The following is a 22863-nucleotide window of genomic DNA, read 5'->3' as shown; positions in this document are numbered from 1 at the left end:
AAAAATCAGAATTTTTATAAAATCAAAAGGCCAGAAGGTTAGGAGCAAATTGACAGTGTCTCTCCTGCACAAGCTTTAGCATTGTGACTTCAAGAGGAGGGTTCAGAAAGCATAAAATGCATCTGGATGGATTCCAACTGCAAAGTCCAAGAGATGGAGTGAAATGCCCCATAGTTTACCTGTTTACTTATCCTTTAAAGGATTCATCCCGTCACTGGTTGTAATTGCCCTTATTTCTAAAAGCTGCTTTTTTGATGAGCTAAATGAAGTTGCTATATACTAAATAGTGGCAAAGGAGAGAACTGGAATGCTTTCAAAAATTTAATTAAATCTAGTAAATCGACACTCTGTCATAGACTCTCTTTTGACCTAATGGAGAGAAACTTCTCTGTTTTAAAGAAGTGTGTATTTTCAAATTGCCCTCCAATTTTCAGGAGTTGCCCAGTTCCATAAATATTTAGATGCTGGTACCCTCCTGACACATTAGTGTTGCATAACTGGAAAAAAAAAGGATTTTAGACAGACTCACTAAAGTGATGCATTACTTTCACAAACACTGTGTTTAAACAGAGTTCCTTTTATCATTGCCTTAACAACATCCTCCCAGGGTAGTGTTTATCTTCAGTTTTGTGTTCTTAGTGCATGTGTAGGGCTCTTTCACGGTGGCAGTGGCCACAGGCCTGCAAAGCTCAAAGCACTGAAGTGGGGAGTGACTTTGATACTCTGTGGAAGAGAACTTTTGCCTAGACTTTTCTTTCAATCCATGCTGCCACGGAGTCATATTTTAGCTTTCTAAGAGAGTCATGCAAGATACTGAAATACTTTCATGGTTCTTGGAATGCAAATCCAGGAGTCTATTCAGGACCAAATTCAGCACTATAATCCCATAAAAAATCCAACCCTTTATTCTCACAATTTCTATTATAGCAGCACAAAAGCACTTCGGAAATTGCCATTGTTGTATTTTGTGCTTTACAATGTCTGCTGTAGGGACTACTGTAAAGAAATGGGTAGAGCAAATGCAGACAAGACTCAGAAGGGAGAGTGGGTAAGAAAGGAAGACAAGAGAAGCAAGTTGACACTATTATAGAGATGAGCAGGGTAAAATTTTTCATTCTTCTCTTATGTGTTTTTTGGGGTGTTTGTAGATAGGGGTATTTTGGTTTTTATATGAAAATGGCCAGCAGATGTTCATAATGATCTGTTTGGCCATCTAAAAGTTATGATTAAGATTCATGCTTTTATTTAGAATAACTGAATTGTTTATTAACTTGTTGATGTGTACAAACAAAAAAAACCACCAAACAAATTGTATTTGACATTACAGAGATCATCTCCCATTCACCCCAAGATTTCCGAGCTCCAACTCAGGAACTAGGTGAAAAACCTGCAACACCAATTATTGCTTTCATGTTCCTGACAGGGTTGACAAGAATATTTTCCAAAAGGGATCCATTTCCTGCTGTAGCATTTTCTTAAACACAATACACACCCCAGCTCATACTGTGACCTCAGTAGTGACCTCATACATTCTTTTATCAGCAAGTCAGTACATATGTCTGTTGAATTCTCCCAAGTATTTGAGAAGTTAATTTGCATTCACATTTCTGGGTTTACTGGTCATGTTTCGTGTTTGGAGTGCATGTTGGAAGAATTTGATGTACGTGTTCCTTAATATCTGTTGGAAAAGGAAGTGGGAGGTATTTCAGTTTTAAATAACGCCATCATCCTTTCCTCAAAAAATAACTAATAGTTAAATAACTCCAGCATCATTTCCTAAAAATTTTTGCCTGGGAGGCCTTCTACATACCAGTAGTTATTATCCTCTAAGGTAAAATTCTCCCCAAATGCCTCCAGTAAATCAGTTTTTAATTTGCCTATATGGTCTTTTATTGCAAAGTCAATGCTGAGCTTGGAGCAGTTTTTTGGACTGATGTTACATGGTTCACTGATAGTTATTTTTATTAAATGCTCCTTAAATTACTCTACTGCAAGTAATGAGGAGTTTGCTAGAAAACAGTTAAGCCAAATTTGTGTGCGTGTCATGTATTCTGCTTCACACCCTGAAATGTATTATAATTTCCATAAGAAAATGGAATTGTGCCTTGCATCTGGGTGAGGTAACAGCCACATGTAACAGCAAGTCAGCAGAACGCACTTAATATCTCCCAGCAGGACTGCTAACACCTGTTTTGTCTGGGTGGGTTCTCAAATTTACACCACCCACGGAAACTTGACATTGCCTTCCAGTGGAGCTACACAAAATTAGTGCACTAAGCTGTCACGTTAGGAGCTCGTGGGAAATAAATTATCAGAACATAAATAATGTGATTTTTAAGTCTCTGCTCTTCTTTGTACTATTGCTAGCTTTACTGGAGAGCTTGTTTGTCTCCTGATTTTCCCTTTCTTCAAATTTCCTCATTTCTACAAGGTCAACTGAGAAATTCTCCCAATTTTCACCAAGTCTTAGTAGTATTCAGTCAAGGGGGCAATGCAACATGCAGACTGCCAAACCAGCATCTTGCACAGAGCCAGGTCACCGTAAGTTTTGTATTACTCTGGGCCACATTTCTTCCAATTGCATTTACTTCAGGATTTGGAAGAATTTGGGTTTATTCTCTACTCTTCAAAGTGTCCTTGTTAAGTAGTTGTAGTAGTAAAAATATTTTTATTATGTAATAATACTATGTAGAGTTTCTTCACAGGGAATCTTGATGGATATATAAGACTTTTAGTCTTGTTCAATAATAAAAATCTTCTAGTATTAATTTATTATGAACACATAAATACATTAATAAGCATACTCAACTTTAAATATGCAAGAGACAAGAAAGCAGATGGCTTCCTTTCAGATGTGTTAAACTAGTTTAACCTGTGCAATATAAAAAGAAACCAGCCTGCTTGTTACAGTTCAACTATAAAGCTTGCTAAATGAGTCTGTGGGAATTTATTTCACATTGTTCCTTTTGGAAGTCTTTAACCCTATTCTTTTGTTCTAGCTGCAGTAGAGATAAATTTGAGAAAAAATGTTTTCTGCATCAGGATCTTCCCTTTTGGAATACCTAGGAATTAGGTCTTGTGGATAACATACAGCAATACAGGGTAGTGAAAGTACTACAACAATTTTGTGAGTAAAATTTTGTGACAGCTTTTCACAGAAAACAGGTAAATCAAGAACAGTGCCAAATCACATGGAGTGCATGGCATAGTAGGTGATTCTTATAATGATTGCGGCTACTGAATGGTACTTTTACAAATGATTAAAATAAATCTTATCATATGTTATGATAAATAAGTCATAACTGCTGACTTTTTATGGATTAGATGCATTTCATCCCACAAAATATGTACAGTTATGAAGACATTAGAGTTTTTCTTTATATTTTAATTGTATTACCCTTTGCAAATTTTCTAGAGGTGAGCAGAACATCAGATGTGCCAAACGTTTGTTTTCAAGTGAACAGGGAATTCTCATTACTGAATGTTGTTTCAGTGATCATTTAAGAAACACCTAGACTCCCAAACAGTGTTGAATGTGTGGCATTTGAAGAATGGATAGGCAGGGGGTAAAGACATTGGGCAGGGTATTCCATTTTGGTATACCAGTTTTTATCTAGAAAGATGCTTTTGACTTCAGCTGAATCTCCTTGCTCTAAGCCGGCTACCAGAAATGAGCACTTTGGCCCAGTCCTCAGCCTGACAATATCATAGCGCATATAGGTATGTACAATGCAAACATGAGAGTAAGTAGAATAGCAGGCAATGTGTTCAGCTATCACATGTTTGCAATGGAGAAAGTTCTTGAATTGATTGATTTTTATTTTTTGGTGAAGAAAGTATTAGACTGTGCCTACTTTGTACAGAGTGAAAAAAGCTGAATTCCACTTCCCTGGTTTATGAAGTCTGGCTTTGTTAAATAATCTTAGTGACAAAACTGAGGACAAAAACATATGTCAGTATAGAACTGCAAGCATATTCTCTTTATATGTCGACCTCGTAGCTTTCGATCCCTGTGCTTTAAAGAGAGGCAAAACAGGAATACAAACTAGCATAACCAGCTGGGAAGAAAACCCAGAAGGAACAAAGTTACAAGGCAAACCAAAAATCTGGGTGTTTCCCACACCACAAGTGAGTTGTCAACAAGTCACAATGAGTGCAATGTATGAGTCAATTAAGAACAGAAATTGAAATAGACTTGTCCTTCTCAGTCTCTGAGCACAGCTTTATGTGTAGCAGGTTGTGCAAGACTATACATTTGGCCTAAAAATAGTCCTTTTAGGTACTCTTTGTGTGTGTGTGTGTGTGTGTTTGTGTGTTTGTGTGTTTGTGTGTGTGTGGGGGGGAGAGAGAGAGAGAGAGAAAGGTTTAAACAGGTATCTGTGACAGCGTACATGACCAATTCTCATACTGTTCTCTATTTGGTGAGGGAAGATGGGAGTTTAGGTCATGCCTACCTTGAAATATTTTCCAGTTTCTTCCAGAGCATTCTATATAACTAAGTCTACCATGGACAGTTTCATTCTCTCACTAACTCCAACATGTGCTCCAAAAATGCTTTTATTCACAAATGAAGGCATCTTGGTTGTTTGCCTGAATCTCTGTTCTTTTTAGAGTGTGCAATTAAGACCAGAGCACTGGCACTTCACCTACTACTAAGAGCTTAGCCAGAACTCAAAAGCTAGACAGACAAATAGCATCTACTTTTCCATTTTTCATTTTATTCATTTTATTCAGCATGTGTATTGTGAATATTTAGAGTCCAGGACACTACCTGTAAGGCCTGAATTGTATTTTTATTTGATTTTGATTCTACTAGTGCTACAGAACTTGAATGACAATAAGCTGTCTAATTACAATAAATTATTTTCTAATTCTGAATTAATTTAAGTCCATTGATCTCCACAAGAATATCCATGGGAAAGAAGGAGTCAAATTCAGGTCTCTCAACTCAGGTTAATACTCTGGGGAAATTTCTGGAAGAAATCTTGCTAGTAAAGTGTATTTGAAATGCAGTCACTTTGACACAGAATATCCTATGCTGTAATACTAATCTCAAAGGACTGCAATTTAATATTGGTATTGAAAAAAAACCTATAAATATTGAACAGTTTTATGGAGTTTCTGTGAAGGTGAGTTTATATGTAAGTCTCTAGGTTTCTGTGACAGTTTCCATAAGTGTCCCTAATCAGCCATCAGCATCATTAGAAAACTACAGAGCAAATAATTTGCCAAATTTTATCTGAGGCTTTAGGTTATGATACAGAATGTCAAAACACCCACAGTGGTGTGGAAGATAGCGCCGAGTGAAGTGTTAACAGAAATTACTGTTTAACTTTTGTTGCCAAAATAATTAAAGAGTATTTTAGGAGCATATATATATATAGAAACACTCTGTAATAATAAGGTGACATATTTATAAAGGTGTCCCATTCTTAAGCAGAAGGAATCCAACTTGAAGTAGACAAAAACTAATGAACTTGTGTATGTGTTCATATGTTATTGTAAACAATATTGTCATAAACCCAAAAAGAGAGAGAGTAATTTTTCAGATCTTCTTATAAATTCAGAGAAACATAATGCTGCATTAGTCATCATTACTTGTCTTCTGAGCATCCCACAATTAAATTTATGTTTGGAAGTGAAGAAAGTGTTGTCTGCCAGACAGAATAGATGAAAGCTAATCTCAGTAACAGCAAAAATAATTATAATAAATAGACATATTCTGTATGTTGAGTCACTTGTGAGTACAGTCCCACAAATGAGCTCTTCCTGTAAGTCTGGTAACTGCTGGGTTTTAAGTACTACTGTTTATCTACATGCAAGTCCCACAGTCTGTTTTACTGATTTATTTCTGTCAGTAAAATTCCAAATAGCTTCCAGTCAAAAGCAGATTACCCACAGCTACACATTGTAATGTGTTACAGCAGATTTGCAATGCATCTTCTTTGTATGCCATGTAATGTATTAATAGTATCACAGTTGTGATATAGCTGCTTATTTCTACATTATTGTTTGGACTATGACCCCTTAAAATGTGGATGTAGAAATGGCTTGGGGTTCACTAGCATTTATGGTGTATTTCAGATGCTTTTTTCATAATGCTGTGGTAGGAAAGAAGCTTAATATATTGTAAGAATAACTAAGTAGGCTTAATTTAAGAGGCATTGTCTACCCAATGATGCCCACAAATCTCAATTCCTAAGTTATCATCTTAGCTGAGTTTATCTGCACCCATGATGTTGGAGTTATTCTTCAGTTTTTATAACGAAGTGATTATATTTTCAGATAGAGTTTTTTTATCTCTGAAAAGCAATCTTGTGTAGTATTGATTGACTTTCAGAGTGGTTAATTGAATAGCTAAGTGGACAAATATCTACATGGCAATGAAGGGTTATTATATCATTAATTCTTTATTCCATTTATACTTTTAAAGATTTTTAATATGGCAGATCTGCTATTCAATGTACTGCACTTCTTCCACTCTTTTGAACCTTTTATATAAAATAAGCACCTTGGAACAAAAAACTTTGGGCATCAACAGTAATGGAGAGCTGTCCAGCAACAGTCTGACCTTGGCAACATCTACCTGTACAAGCAAATTTGCAAATTCGAGTTGCCTTCTGTGTCTTGATGTGTAAGATTCAGAGTCAGTCTGTATATCCTGAATTCTGTACTGTAATGAACTATATCTTCTGCTACAACACTTTGTAATTCTGATTATACTATTTCCATTAATGAGGAACATGAGCTCTGTTTTTAAGCTGGTCCTTTTAGGAAGCAAAATTCACTACAAAATTGTGGGCGTATGTAGGATACAAAGTCTTTCTGGCGTCTATGTTGTTACTCTGCAAGATCTTCAGCCCTTGATACTTAAGCAGGTGGAGTTCTACATATGCAGTGTCAGCTCTAGGAAGAGTTTACCCCAACGTATAATAACCTCGCCACTAACTACTTATATAAACATGGACTTCAGGGATTCATACCACTCTTGATTGAAACAATATTGAGGAGTGGAAGCTGCTTGAAATCTCTTAGAACTTTTGTAATTGCAAAATCACTCTCATCTGTTAGTAAGTTTGAATAAAAAGTGTTTGGGGCTGCTAGGGTTTGAGTTCAAAGAATAACTGTGGTTTGCCAAGGCAAGAAGTAGGTAATTAAAGCAATGTTTAGAGACAAAAGGAAAGTTTCAAAATGGGACAACTTTAAGGGTAACTTTTTCTAGACTGGAGAGGAGAGAAAAGTAAAATAACCAAAGGATGTATTAATGTACGTCTCATTGAATCTCCTAACAGTTCCTGACAGTATAGTAACTGAAGTTACTATCAGAAAGCTGACTGTAAGATTTATTTTCTGACATTTTCTATGTATTATGTGGCCATGAGTTGCCACACCAAAGTTGCTCAATTCACAAGTCCAAACAAGACTTTATTATAACAGCACAACCAGAGTCCATTGTCTGAAAGTTGGGCACTGCTGTTGCTTCATGCACCACCGCCAAGAGGGATGACTTTGGACCTCGGGCTTCTGTTATAGTTCTCTTGGTGAACTATGAAGGAAAACAGAATTTGCTTTGTAGTTCTGCAGTATATTGAGTCATTGGCATTAATGGTAATTATTCGTTTTGTCTGAGAATTTGAGATGTGACTTCAAGGACACATGCTGTAGAAGTAGACATGTAAAATAACCAGGTGCCATTTCAGTAGAGTATTTTTGATGTATGTTAAAGTTTATGTGTTAGGCTTACTATTTACTAAATATTCAGTATTGCATACAGATACTGAGATACTTTCACAGCACATTAGGGCTTAAATGTTCTCAAATGAATTGGGTTTTCTTTACAGCTATGGTTTCCTGAACTACTTTGGAGGACACATGCACATTATGAAAAGTGTCTTCGTTACACTAGGAGGTGTTCTAGGAAATATTGTTTCAGTTATTTGAAGGTGGATGCTACTGACATCAGTCTGATTTTCCTTTTTTTTTCCCCTCCTTTTTTTTGTCTTCTAGTAGTTAGTCACAGAGCAAAGTTCCTAATCTTTGAAGTAGTTGGTTCTGCAATATGGTTGATTTGAAAGTTCAAAGATACACATAGTTGTACAGCTAATATCCAAACAAATCTTCTTTTCTTTTAAATTCTTCAGGACAGGAAAATTTCCATTTGAATTGTTTTCTTATGTAGTTGACATTGTTTAAAGGTCGAGTAGAAATATTCTCATCATGTGCATTATTTTCACGACCGGTGCAGGGGTGTAGTTGGAGGTCAGGACTGAGCCAGCCCCGTGCCTTGACATTGAGATCAGGAGTGGTACCGTCTGCCTTTCCCTCCTTCCCACCTCCCTTTTCCTCTCCCAAGCCATGCCTTACTCAGACTGGGATGCACCCTCCCCTCTGCTGACTCCTGTGCTTGTCTGACCGCATGGGAGTGACTGAAATACGTTTGCCTTTTTTGCTGGGTGAGTTTTCTGCATGGAGCCAGCTCCCGATGTGGTCAGAGAAGCTCTGAAGCCCGGCAGAGGTGGCAGCAGCAGGGCTCCACACCTGGGAGGAAGAAGAGGTGAGGAAGAAGCAGATCTTCCTATTTTAGCTGCGGCCAGCTGGCAACTGACTTAGCTGTGTCACATCTCTACAACTTACAAAGTGACCTAGTTTATTTAGGGTTTTTTTGTGGTGTAAAACTATAAACATTCAAGAAAATGACAGAGTTAAGGCCTAAGTTTCTGCAGTTACTGTGCTGGGATAGAGATGGAGTAGCCCCATTGATTTTAAGATGGTTATTCCTCATTCACAGCTCTGCCCATTGGTGACACCTGCCAAACTGATTTATGAAAGCTTTGTGGTAAACCCCAACTTTGGTGTAACTTTAGTTAGTGTTAGCTGCAGAGTTGTTTCTGATTTTGGGTTTTTTAAATTGATTTAGGAGAGAGGTTACTTATCATTCCTTAGAAATGGCATCATGTCCTTGAAAACAAGTGTTTGAACAGCCTTTTAAAAGGTATGTTTACTAGTGGATTAGAGTTTATTGTTCTTTAAAAACCACATATCTAAAATTGTTTCTGGTATTTATAAGTTTACAAATACTCCCTGTGGATCAGGAGAGTCTGTGTGAGCTTGTAATATATACTTCTAGGGTCAGTAGTAAAAAGAAAATTTATATTCCTTACAGCTAATACCATTTTCTGAGAATAATGGCAGAATTACAACTATAGAAAGATGACAATAATGAAATGGTCTCCTCCTAGGTGAGGAAAGATACTGCCAAGGAACAAGTAGCTTTTATTCAAGGAATTAATTTACCCTTCGTGTTTTGATGGTTTAAAACTGATACGAGGTATTGTAAAATGTGTAAACGTTCAAATAGAATTAACTGAATGGACTTAATCTATTAATATAGGCAGGCTTATGTTTTGTTGTTGAATATTTCTTTTATTCAATGTTCTCCAATGAAAATAAGTATTTAAAATATGTTGTTAAACATTTTGGTTTATATTTGACATCCTAATTGCCTTGAAAAAAATTCACCCACATAAAAAAATATATTCTAAAATCAAGTCTATTGAAGACATTTGGCATAAGACAGCTCTCTATACATATATATTTTTTTGTTTTCATATCAGCGTATTTATAGACAAAATTGTTAATTAAAAGATTTTACATGTATAGCTATTTGCTTCACAGATCCTGGGAGAGCTGGGGGAACCAGCTGGGGGTAGTGACTCAAGAGAATGTTCTGGAACATTCTGGCTCTCTAATCTGTCAGAAACAGACATGTAAAAGGAGTCAAATTAGTTCTATGATTACTCATTTTAGAGGCAGAAGTTTTATTCTTTTCTTGATATACATTTAGGCTACGTGTTCTACTCTTATCTAAAGCTCTCTGTGGTAACTGCAGATTTCTTCCAAACCACCAACAGAAGTCAACACCATGTCCTTACCTAAGCAAGCACTCTACAGAGAAGCATAAACATTAAATAAATATAAAATATTTAGCATAAGATTTGAAGGAAAAAAATAGAGGAAAAAACACTGCTGTGACATCATTTTCACAGCATTCTACATCATCCCAAGCATTTGTTGGAGGCTTTTGCTTACAGTTTTCTGTTAACTCAGTTACCCGCATCTCTGGACATATACTCAGTGTCTAATACTCTATGGATGCTTTCATTGGAACTTGTTTGTAGCAAATAATCCAGTTTTATGTTAAGTGGGTGGGTTGCTGATTTGCCAGCATGCCATTCTGTAGCAGGCATTTATGAATTGTTTTTAAGCGCCAGAGCAGACAATGAACGCTTTATATCAGTTCCCCAATTAGCAGTAATCATTCTTGTTAAACTTTGGTAAAGAGCCGCAGTATGCAATGAATGTAAAGTATTCATTCCTGAGCTCTTTCTTTTTTTTTTCTCCCCTCTGCATTTCTATATTTTGTCAACTAGTCTTATGCTGCTTGTTATTTCTGTTCATATTGCAGATTGAGAATGTTGATGTGTGCCTCAGCTTTCTGGCAGCCAGAGGCGTAAATGTCCAAGGCCTTTCTGCAGAAGGTAAGAGAAACAGACCACCAGAACAAATAATAGGATATTCTTCTGAAAATGAATTTTCTTAATGCAAATTATTGCACCCAAATACCAAACTCTAGCTGTTTCGAACAGCATATAAATGTAGATCAGATATAATGAACCAAGAAATTTATGAAGCTTGAGATGTTTCAAAATAATATTTTTTTCAATAGATTAATCTTTTCATGCTACCTCCACAATATTAGATAGGTTAGAAAATTATTATTATAGTAAAAAATTACTATATTCCTTTGATGCCATGTATTAAGTGAAAAAATGAATGCTCTTCCTGCTTTTATTCTAGTTCTTTTTCCTGTATTTGTCACCCTAAGTCATTGCCTAATACAGTACAACTAAGTTAATAAATATATTAAATCAAACCATTGAAATACCAATTGTCTTCATTAATATGTCATATTTGCTTTATTAATGTAAAATTAAGTCAGGTGAGTACTCTATCTTGGAAATTAACAAAATGTATACAAATGTTTGTCCTGTAACTAATTATACAGTTCTGCAAGGTGCTGTACACCTTCAAAATCCCTCTAACTTCCATGGCAGCTGAAGGCAATTTGTATTAACAAGATGCAACCCAATATTTTTATTTCCCTTGTAGCATAGCTAAAAGCTAGAAGTAAAAATACACATTTCCAAGGATTATAATTTCACTTGAATTTTAGAAGATATCCGGAGGAAAAAAAATGAATACTAATAGCTGATTTATTTTAAAATTAACTCAGAATTGTTATCTTTCACCATGTCCACCTTTCTAGTAACTTAGTAGAAGCGTAACCTAGCCACGATATGCACTCACTTTGTCTACTTATGGAAAGTTCCTTATCTGATTTAAAAGACCTCTGTATATGCTGTAGATATATTGATGCATGAGAACACTGGACATTTCCATGTCACTGTTCATCTCAAAGCTGTTTAGAACTAGACTTTTATAGTGCTGCCTATTTTCGATTGTATACAAAATAACAATCAAATATGTGAATAGCATGAATTTATTTCATGAGAATACTTTGCATTGTTTAAAACCATGACATGGCGCTTGACACTGTTTTGTGTACTTTGTTAAATCAAAATCTGAGCTCATTCTTTAATACATTCCTTTACTCATACATTTGTTTTTCTCTGGAAAATGATTTTTGATAGGATAGAGGTTTCAGTTGTGTAGCATTAAGTTCAAATACTACTAAAAGCAATAGTACTACATAGCGTTAAATGCACAGACTGTTTTTAAAACTTTCATTAATCTTTAAAAGAGAATTTTAATAAGGCAGACCTTGAGTTCTGGAGTAAGATTAAAACTAGTTTTGCTGTTTTGCAGTTTGTCTTGAATCTAGTATAAATCTGCTAATACGTTTGTAATCATATTAGTTCAAAGTATCAACAGAAGCGTGATTTGCTTAAATATACCATTTTTTAGCATGTACAGTCCTGAATATTACAATTTCTATTGAGGAAAACAAATTGAGAAAAACAGACTTTTTTATCATGAAATTGTAAATTTACCCTCATAATGTTTTGTCAGCACATTTATGTTTAAAATCAATTAAGTTTAGAAACCGTAAGTGTTTCTTGTAACAGGCTTTGTTAAATATGTCTTGTTTCTACTGGGTCATTTATTAATGACCAAGCAGTTTCTGGAACAGTAAACCATGATCTTAACAAGTACTGAAGATTTCACAACCAGTTTCCCACCTCATTTTGACACTTAAGCAAGGAGGTCTAGAACAAAAGTAATTTTCAAATCTTGACTGCAGAATCTCTACTGGAGAACCCAAGTGATAAATAATAAGTCAGTTGCTGCAAAGAAAAACACTCCCCTCCTCTTCTCTGCAAGTGTTAATTTATTAATTAATATATTATGTACTAGATATTATATAATTAATATATTATGTACTAATATTACTAATCCATATTTATGGATGTTTTATGTTTAAGAAAAATCTTTCAACTTTAACTAGTTTAGAAGTAGGAAAGAAAAAGAAATTCAAACCTGGTAACATTCTTCTTTAGAAATAGTAATAAAAATATAGTTTAACATAAAAGGAGCAAAAGTTTGAGATAAAAATTATTAGTGGGATTTAACATACAAAGGGTTCTTTTTTGAGCATTAAGATGCAAAATCATAAGAATAAAGACATCGATATCCTGTACAGAAAAACTTTTGTAATCAGAGCAGCTTAAAGATGGATAGCTGTTTCTGTTGGGGATTTTTTAAAGATAATTTTAAGTTTTCTGTGTTCCTACGTAATGATCTTTCTTGAAACCAACATGACTGCAAAAGTCATTGTTGCTTAAAAAGCTTTCTAATTCTGAGAAAGTTCCTCTATGTATCTCTGGCAGTCTCCTGGGGAATCAAAGATCCTGCAGCATCTTCATAGGGAAGATAAGAATGTATGGATACTGAGAACAAATTTCTGTTTTCCAAATTATATTCCAGTGTCCAGGATTTTGTTTGCTTTTGAAGAATGGGTTGAGAGCATAAGGGCTCTAGTGTTTGCTTACCTATTACTGCATTTCACTTAATCCTATTGAAAGAAAATTACTGTGGTTTGAAGGACATGAATATGACAGTTATTGTATATAAATTCTGCTTTAAAATTATCTTTGAAAGGCTGTGTAGCACATACAGCTCAGTATTTAGATTTGCAGGGAGGGCAGAAATGTTGCAGTGTTGCATGTCAGGCTATAAGGCTGTAGGCCTAATGAAAACATTTTGCAGAGATCCTTTATGAGCGAAGAATAACATTATCCTTTGAAAACCTTCACATCAGGCTGGGGAAAGACTAAGGAAGGAATGGGAAACATGAGGATGCTGCTGTGCCTCACCAGAACTTCATATGGGTATTTCTTTTATCCTCATGGGAAAGGTGTAGTTTTGAAGTCTTGATTAATCAGTAATAGTAATGTAAAATAGAAAGCTACAAAATCATATAGTTGGAAAGTTCAAAGTTGTAATCATGAGCCTTATGTCCGCCTCTTTAATAGGCATTTTCCATTAATGTTCTCTCATGTTCTTGAAAATTCTTGTGAATGGATATGTGCCCATCTATGCTCTTACCATCTCCTCTTTCCAATCTTTTTAGATGTCACTGTTGACTCCCACTATGCACAGAATTTGCCAAAAAAACTAGAATAATAATGGAAAGGCATGTGTACCTAAGGCCAGAAAGAATTCAGATTTTTCTGAATGGCCCTCTGCTTACCAAGACTATTTGTACTGTATTGAGACAGGAGAATTAATTTCAGATTATGTATATTATTTATGGTTTGGTGTACTTTTTTTGACCAAGGACATGTGACCCATCATGAGGACATTATGGAGATATGTGTTTGTTGCAACACTGACACATAAATAAGCAAACATTATAACAATAAACTAACAGTGATACCTAAAATTTGCCTGATATTTGAGATAAATTAAAAGATATAAGGCATAAACATGTACAGTTATAGATATGTACAGAGATGTTTTACTATAAAACTGTTACAAAACCAAAGTCGAAAAAACACAGTGTTTTCACTTCTCTTTCTTCTTTTTTAAATAGAAATAAGGAATGGAAATCTGAAAGCCATTTTAGGGCTGTTTTTCAGTTTGTCTCGGTACAAACAGCAGCAACACCATCAGCAACAGTACTACCAGTCTTTGGTGGAGCTACAACAGCAAGTCCCTTCATCTCCAGCTGAAGTCAGCCAGTCCAAAACGCACCAAGATATGCAGTCGAGGTAGGTTTAAAAGTTAATGTTCTCAGATGTAAAAGCTTTTTATTTGTCAGTTCAAAAAATACAAGTTTTTGCAGAAAAAACTAAGTTACTTGCAACAGTCTTAAAAGACTTGCTTTTTCTTTTTTTTTAGCTATTTTTGTAATATAGGAAAACGATGTGTTAAGATTTGGTATTTGGATCACATTTCTTTGGAGTAAAGAGTGAGAGCAGAGAACATTCCCAATTAAATTTAGTTCAATTTTTAATTAATTTTAAAGCATCCTTTCACTTTATTGTTGATTCTACTGTCCTTTGCACAATAAGAGACAGTTGGCACACCATGAGGTTAGTATACTGGTTATTTATATGTTTTCCTTGCATACTCAGTTCCACATCTAAATGAATAATTTCAAATTATTAGCAAAATATGTGGGGACAAGGCATGATTTATAACTTCATTTGCTATAAACTCTTTCCATTCCCATGCATTCTGTTTTGAGTGCCTAATTCTATTTGAATGTTTTTTGAAAGGGAGAAGAAATTACCTTAATCTAGTTGTTTCTTTTAGATGGTCAGTTTTTGATTTAGTTTTAGGAAAGGAAAGCACTCAGCAGAATTCTTAATTTCTGAATTACATTGCTTTCAGACTGAAGCTGAAAACATATTTTGAGAAAGCAGTTTCTTACTGGCCATGACAAACGAATCTGTTTTAAACACCAATATGTATTTAAATGGAAAGTGTATTAGCAATGCATACTTTATTGGGGTAGTTAAAAAAAAAACCATTCACATGTAGGACTATATAAAGTGTAGTTCTTAATGAAGAGTTTCAGATATTGCTCTGTTGGGTTTAATACTTGTTTGATTTATTATTTGCTTGATTAATGGGTTTTTCCTATTTACTGAGCAACTGTATATCTAGAATGTGTTAAGTCAATAATCTAGGATGGATTAAAAGTATCAGACTACGATAATGAAATTTTGGTTCTTGAGTCCATTCGTATTTAAATTACACTTTCATCTTTCTATTAGACGTATTTTTTCTTAAGTCTGTTCAGGCTAATAGAAATCTTTGTCTTGAAACTAGAACTATTGTAAAAATCTCTTTATAAGAAGATGTTGCTGATGGCACTTTAGTTGCCTCATTTGACACAAAAATTAAGATATACTTGTGTTTGCCTTGGACATCACAATGCAAAATGCATATTTTTTCTCTGCTTCTGAAATTTAATTTATTTGAATGCTTTCTCTGTGAAGTTTGCTATTAACATATAAATTAGACAATTGTGGTGTGATTCTAGAAGAATTTGACCACTCTCAACATTTTCTGAAGTTGAAATTCTGCTTTCTGAAGGACATTTAATACTGCAAAAGAGACAATTACATCTTGTTTTTCAGAAAGTAGATGTTTTTCTTGTCATAAGGATGACATTCTTAATGTCAATCTACCAGTGTTCACCGCTTCAATCAGTGGAATTAAGATCTTAGCCAGCTTCATGTAAATACCTATGGTTATTGGGTTTTGTTTATAATTTAGTAAAAGAACTGAAATATTTCCTGGTTTTCTAATTTACCCATGGTAGTTTTTTAATTAAAAAGTAGTTACCACGTTCCTTTATGCATCACCACTATTGCAAGGAATTCTGTTTGTACAAAAAAGCTTCAAGCGAAGCAGTTATTTACTATTTAGAAGATAGCAGTTGCATACTAGTACTTTGTCTGCTCAGGAATGGTAGACAAAAGGGATGAAGTTTTTATAAAGCTTTCTTTTCATTATAATTCCCCAAGATCTCATGGTCACTCAACAGCTTATTCTCCTCTTCTCCTTTGCTATGTTTAAATATACTTCATTTGGGGGAAAGGCAATTATTCCATGTCCAGAACAGTCATGCCTTCGTAAAGTGACATCTAAGGCTGGTTTAACAAAATTTCTACTTCTACCAGTCTGCTTTAGATCTTCTACTTTAATGCCAGTAGTTTAAAATTATGTCATTCTTTGATTAAATATCTGTTCATAGCAATGTTTCAGCTGCAAAATGTTTCTATGTGAAAAATTATTGCCCCGAGATTGATACCATCTTTCTTATGTTGTATCTGTAAAGTGAAAGCAAGAATTCTTCTGTTTGCTTTCACATACACAGAAGTTCAATGTTTGTCACCATAAACTTCTCTACTGCCTGAGAGAACATGATTTTCTCTATCCATATATTTTTCGGTAAAGCCTATAAGGATAAGGAAAGGTTCCTACTTCTAAAAGCTTTCTTCTCTATGAAATATTTCTACTTTCTGCCACAAATACGTCTAGCATTCTGAGCACTAGAAAAACAAAGAGCAAAGTAGTGGTAAAAATGAGCTATTTTATCCTTTCATAGTGGATGTTAATCTTTAAGGCAATTTGTTATTACACATTTATAGTGCAGCTATGCCTCACTTTATTAGCCTGTTGCAGTTCTGACTGTGCTTTTAAAAATTCTTAATACTTTCTCTTTTCTAACATTATATACTGTGAAAAATGTTGGCATGTTGAAACCAGAAGGCAGCAAATTACTCACGGTGTATATGTTGGAAAAAATGATTTGTCAAATGCACATAACAGATTATTTGCATTAATTTGGTCTGTAGTCCTTTAGTACTTAGAAATTATTCTTTCAAGGTTTTGAGAGGAACAAGAAATTTTATCTTATTATTGTGGCAGAAGCCAGATAATGAATATAGTAGCAAACACCCAAATGGCACATTCATCTTTATTCATTCAAGGCAAAAGCCAATTCAAACCTAATTTGAGTAAAATTTCAAGTGTGCTGTGAATATTATCTTCTTATACCTATGGGTACTTTATTCTACTTAAAGACTCACATATTTCTACTGTGTTAGACACCTGAGAAATAAAGCTGTCTTTTTGAGGCCCTGTATACATTTTAGTGCATTTGGTATGTACATGTTTGTGTGTGTGCAGACATGTAAGCAAATCCAAAACATGTACTCTGAAAAAGGTGGATGCTTTTTACTTTTACTTTGTACTTTTAAAAAATGTTCAGTAAGTAATCACATTTCATGTTGTAATTTAAGTCTTTGAAACTTTGTCTTAATAACTGCAGTTAATTTAGGTTAGATTATTCCATTGGAAAACTTACATTCTTTGTTGTTTACAGCTAAGGTATAGTAAGCATATTGCTTAATTTCAACTTAATATCCTAGGAGGTGTAAGTCTGTTGAGTGTGCTTTGTTAAACAAGTATGAAAAGGTGATGGTCTCCACTGTTTCAGAGAGAAATACATGTTATACATGGGAGAGGGAAATACCTCTGGGAAGTCACACAGAAGGTGGTCAGGATACTGAAGTGGTAGCATTCAGGCTCTGCTGAAGACCAAGGAAGTTTTGTATGTACATGGCTAGTTTCTCACTTTCCTAATTACTCTATTAGAGTGGTCCTAATCATGATGACAATGATGGTACTCTCATCCTGATTTCCAGGTTATGATGTTCTCAGTAATGGTCAATGTCTGTGTTCATCACTGGGTCTGAGCTCATTCTGTATAATGCCAAAGCCAACCTGGTTTAGTATCAACCTCAATGAGAGAGTGTTTGGGCCCTTTGTCAATAAAAGCTGAAACAGGCACAAAAAATTATATTAGGACTGTACAATTTTCATATCCAAGTTGTTTTTATATGGGAGACAACCAGAAGCCCCAGAGGGGAGGTTATAATCAGAATATCATGAGACTGACAGGATTAGGTTTGTGCAGAAGTGGGATGTTAGATGTCCTTGGATGACTATGTAATCAGTCTGCTACAGGAGAAAATGTGGATTAGGAATGCAATTAAACAGATTTCTGGAGGAGCCTCTCTCTTCTTAGTGCAAAGTTTGTACAGGAGGATAATGAATTTTCTATGGTAGGCTCCTAACAAAGCTATGTAAAGTTGGACAGTGTGGCAACACTTCAACATTCTTAATCCCATGTAAACTGCCCTTAACCAAGCTCAGAACTGTGAAAATTTTGCACACAGAAAAGGACCAAGATTCTGCACGTGAGAGTATCATTGGCCTATCTAATCCTAGGGCCAACAGCAACATTTCAAATTAAATGTAAAAAGAACAAAGGATGTTGATTTATGGTAAAATTCATTTCAAAGAATATGCTTTATTTATGGAAGATTATTTCATACCAATAAGGATTAATACTCTTAAAATAATTTAGATGATTAGTGGAAAAATCTACGGTAAATAATAAATGGTAACCTAAAGGAGAAGATTATTTGAGTTGTGATTTCTGATTTCTTTTTTATCTTAAAATTTCCTCTATTCTTCTATGACTAGCTGTGGGAACTGACCACTTAAAAATCTGAGGTAGGCACTTCACTTTTTAGTTATGACTTTGGTGCGGCTTTGAGATGTAGTTAAAAAATACAGTGCCGGTGGCCTTATTTATATCTGTCAGTACAGATAGATGACAACAATAGTTACATTATGTTTTTATGCTTTGCTTTGCTAGTGGATTCCATTATCACAGCAATACGTCTAAACTTTCTGCGGTGATGATCTTTCAACCACCCAGATCCTAAGAGAAAACACATGTGGATGAAAGAAGTTCTGTCTCATTTATGGATTAGGCAGTAACTGGTTTCAGTAAGCTGTCAGCAAAATTCCCCAAGACGGACAAACTATTTTATCACGTACAGGAATGATGAGCACAGCTTGAGGTCCAGATGGATTTTGTTAAATTTGTTATAGTAAAAGAGCACCCTGGTTTTCCTAGGCGCATAAACAAAGTTAGGTAGCTGATTTCTACAGGCAGTTGCATACATAAGTACTGCAGTGAACTGGGTTTCATGTTGCCTCCTGCTCAGAAGTACTAGGAAAAAAAATGAAGCTTATTGGACACACAGCTTGTGCTGTGTGAAATACAGTAATGCGAATGTAGTGGTTATGATTATGAATTTAAATAGATCCATGCCAGAATACTGGTGATCCCTATGCGAATCTTGGTTACACCACTCTAAACATAGAAAAAGGCCTTTGTTTCAGTGTTCTGAAGGCTTAAAAATATAACCTTAACAGTCTGCACCAAGTGCATTGCACTGACATAGGCTAAAAAATGGGATGTGTAGTCATGCATTTTCCTTGGTTAAAAAAGGAAGGCAATGAACCAAGTCTCTCTGCTGCCCTTAGCTCTTGCCGCTGCCAGTCACTTGGTTTTAAGGAAGGGAAATAGATAGGTAGTTTCTGCTTTTCCTACTACAGAGTCATTATTTAATGACTGCAAAGAAGAAGAAGTTTATTTCATCTTTCTGTTCTCTGTTTTCTAGTAAGGGTCTAAGTGAACAAACTCCTGTTAGCCTAATCTGATGCATTTTTATGCGTCTTGGAGATAACACAAAATGAATTGCTTAATGTGATTGCACCAGGATCAGCAGCAGCTGACCTTCAAATGGACCTTAGGTATTTAATTTCGCTTCAACTGAGCTATCCTTCTATCTTGAAAATCAGCTTTGACCCCATCTTGTTCTGCTTCTCAAAGATGCAGTCATTACAGTCCTCACGGTTCTCAACGAAAAGGCCTTCAGCAAGGAAGTTCTTTCATCTTCATTGTCCTGAAGTTCAAGTAGCTAATGTATATTATAACTCTGTGTACTAATTAAATCAGTTAGCTGTGTACCTAAGCAAAAAGATGATATTTAGTAATGATGAGTTACATAAATTAGAGATTTGTTCCTGTGATAAGCACTATATAGGTCATCAGAAAAAGTGGCTTTTCCTGCGCATTCCATTTCTTCACCTCACACAGCTGTGAAATTAATTTACACATTTTATGCAACTGTCATTAAATGCTGGGGATTACTGCAGTTTCAGTTTTCTAGTCTACAGCTATGATATATTGACAGACCAATATGTAAAAAATGCACCTTCATTGCCTCCTACTTATTAATATTACTGGCCCAGTTTCATTAACAATTATTTTTATTTTTTTACTAAAATGTGCGTACATTTTGAAACTGCCTGCAAAGAACGCATATAAGGAACAAAACCGGCTCCCAGAAAGGACTTCTGATTTCTAAAACAAATGGTCTTTCTATAGCTATAGGATAATATGGAACATACAAGATAGAAAATATAAAAAAGTAAATTATAAAGCATTTTATAGCCTTTCAATAGCTTTTATTATTTTTTTTAACATTTCAACTCTTATTTAAACTTTTCACTACCAGCCTGACAGAAACTGCTTATATCAACTGCCTTCTTACACAGTACTGTGGTCTGGATCCTGAAAAACTTGTTCTGTACTGGTTGGTACCTGCCCTTATGTGTTATTTAGGTTGTCCTACAGTTCTTCTTCTCTCCAAAGTACCTGATGTTTGAACATTTTCTTTAGGAACCTGTGACATATAGTTACACTGATTTCTCCAGTTTATAAATTACCTCTGCCATCTGCTCAAGAATGATAATTTCTTCCTCTGCCTCTTCTTCTGTCTGTTTCAAAATGCAGCTGTCATCCTTTCTTGTTGCCCATTCTTACAGTTTTGAAAGGAGTGTTTTAATTCAGTTTAGTGACGATTCTCATTCCTTGCATTTCAGATGTTCTTGTTGTCTGACACTTGTCTCCCTTGCCACTCATAACTTTTTATATTTCAGTTTTGATGCACTTTAGCCATGATTTTCACTGTTGCTAATCCAAATAATGTAGAATTTAATGGGAAGTGTTTCATTCGGCCTTGTAGTATCTGAATCCAACTTTTCATATATTTCTTTTTGAAGGAATAGACGCTTTATAATGTAGTTATTTTCCCTGCAGACATTCTTTGTTGCTCTACCCTCACTCTCCACAGAGATTTATTAATTCTTCTCACTCTCTGAAAATAAGATCTGATGCAACTGTGTCCATGCATTTTTTTCCCTTCCCTGGTCTGGTGCCTATTTAATTCTGATGTCTTTCAGACATTTGAAGTTACCTATAATTTTGTGCATATAGAAAATAAATTTTAAATAAATGCGAAGTGCAATGGGATCAATATTGGATTATTGCTGTCTTCATTCTTTCTTTTGTCATATGATTAATTTTCTTACCTCTTTGGAAGTAAGATGTTCTTTCCTTATTCCTATTTTTTCCTTAATAGATTCCTTGATAGCAATGTGTGACTTATTCTGTTTCTTGCATTCTTGAATTAATTTAAGTCATAGTTTTATATTTTCTTTGCTACTCTCAGTCTTTTTATGAACTTTTATCTTAGCATTTTCACAGACTCTGCAACAAATGTGATATTCTACATATTGTTGTTTTGCAGATATCAGTTAATGCAATAAAACAATTACAAATCCATACACTTCCAAAGAAGCACAGGAAGTGCTGTTTATGACAATTAGTGCCCATGTAAAATAGATTAAAATAAGCTTTTGTTATGTATAAAATTCACCACACTTTCAAGAGATAAATTAGCAGCTTAGGAAAATCACTGTTATATATATTTGTGTTTTGTTCTGCTTTTGTGAAAATGGTTATGACAACATGGCTGAAATGTTGGTACAGTCTTTTGTAATTTCTTTATATTGTGTAGCTCTTTACTATTTTAGAGTCAATGGGGAGACCAAACAAAATGCTTATATACTTTAATACCTTCAACAAAACCAGGCTCAACTATGTGATAATTGCTTGACTGATGCACGTTTATAGCAATCCCAAACATACTTTAGGATGTGTTGATGAATATGATTTTCTGGCATTCTATGGAAAGGTTCAAGAGACGATGAATGTACACTTGAAGAAATGACAGCCTCAGACTTTCTGGTTTTTCCTTTCTCATTCCCTCTAGGAGAAAACTTTGTTACAGTCTTATTCCATTAAACTTTGAAACACAATAGTGGCATACATTTCTGTGAAGATCATCTGATATAGTTTTGCTCTACTGCAAGATCATAAATGATATGGTGATAAGGTCATAAAAGGGTACAATTGGTCCCTAAGGACATAGTCCCAGTTCTGGCAGCACACTGTTATCCACTTGGCTGATTTGTTCAGAAAAATTAGTGTTTTTTAAAAGATTGCATTATTTTAGGTGAACTACAGGTCAGGTTAAGCACAGCAGCTAAGTAGCACATTTATTACTTTGTTGATATCTTCTTTGTTCTATTAATGTTGGGATTTATATATTCTTTCATTAAATTCCAAAAAATACCTATACTACAAATACTGGGACTGGAGTGGGAAATGTATGTTCACTGTGGTGGCTGATTCGTTCTTACTACAAGTCACTGTGTTGTGGAAGAACATAAATGTTGATGCAAAACCAGGTTATCAGTGTTTTGGTTTATGAGCTTTGAACAACAGGAGGACATTGAAAACACAATTTTACTTGTACCTCCAAGCCTGAACCAGTCGGAGACAGACTTGTTGTATAAGATGCCAGAAGTTCGAAGTGCGGAAAGGAGAATGTCCACCTAATATAAAACAGATGACATAATATGAGCTAGAACAGCCTGAGCCATAGACGTTTCCTCTTATGAATGAAAATGTAAATGTGCGTTTCTGTGTTAGATATTTATATATAAATATACATCTATAAAATATAAAATATAGATGTATCTATAAAACACACACAT

General features: G+C 34.9%; 1 protein-coding gene across 1 annotated transcript in view; it reads left to right on the top strand.

Moving 5' to 3' along the window:
• NAV3 (neuron navigator 3) overlaps window positions 1–22863 on the top strand; it is a gene marked incomplete at both ends in the record, with an annotated part of 180489 nt that overhangs the window by 15924 nt on the left and 141702 nt on the right. The window contains 2 exons of the mRNA XM_010194243.1: window positions 10466–10538; window positions 14114–14291. Coding sequence (XP_010192545.1) covers window positions 10466–10538; window positions 14114–14291 — 251 coding nt within the window. The remainder of the gene's footprint in view (window positions 1–10465; window positions 10539–14113; window positions 14292–22863) is intronic.

Source organism: Mesitornis unicolor, unplaced genomic scaffold, assembly GCF_000695765.1.
Source record: "Mesitornis unicolor isolate BGI_N332 unplaced genomic scaffold, ASM69576v1 scaffold2241, whole genome shotgun sequence".
Classification (NCBI taxonomy): domain Eukaryota; kingdom Metazoa; phylum Chordata; class Aves; order Mesitornithiformes; family Mesitornithidae; genus Mesitornis; species Mesitornis unicolor.
The sequence above is the reverse complement of the archived record's forward strand: the minus strand, read 5'-3'. Positions and strand labels throughout refer to the sequence as shown.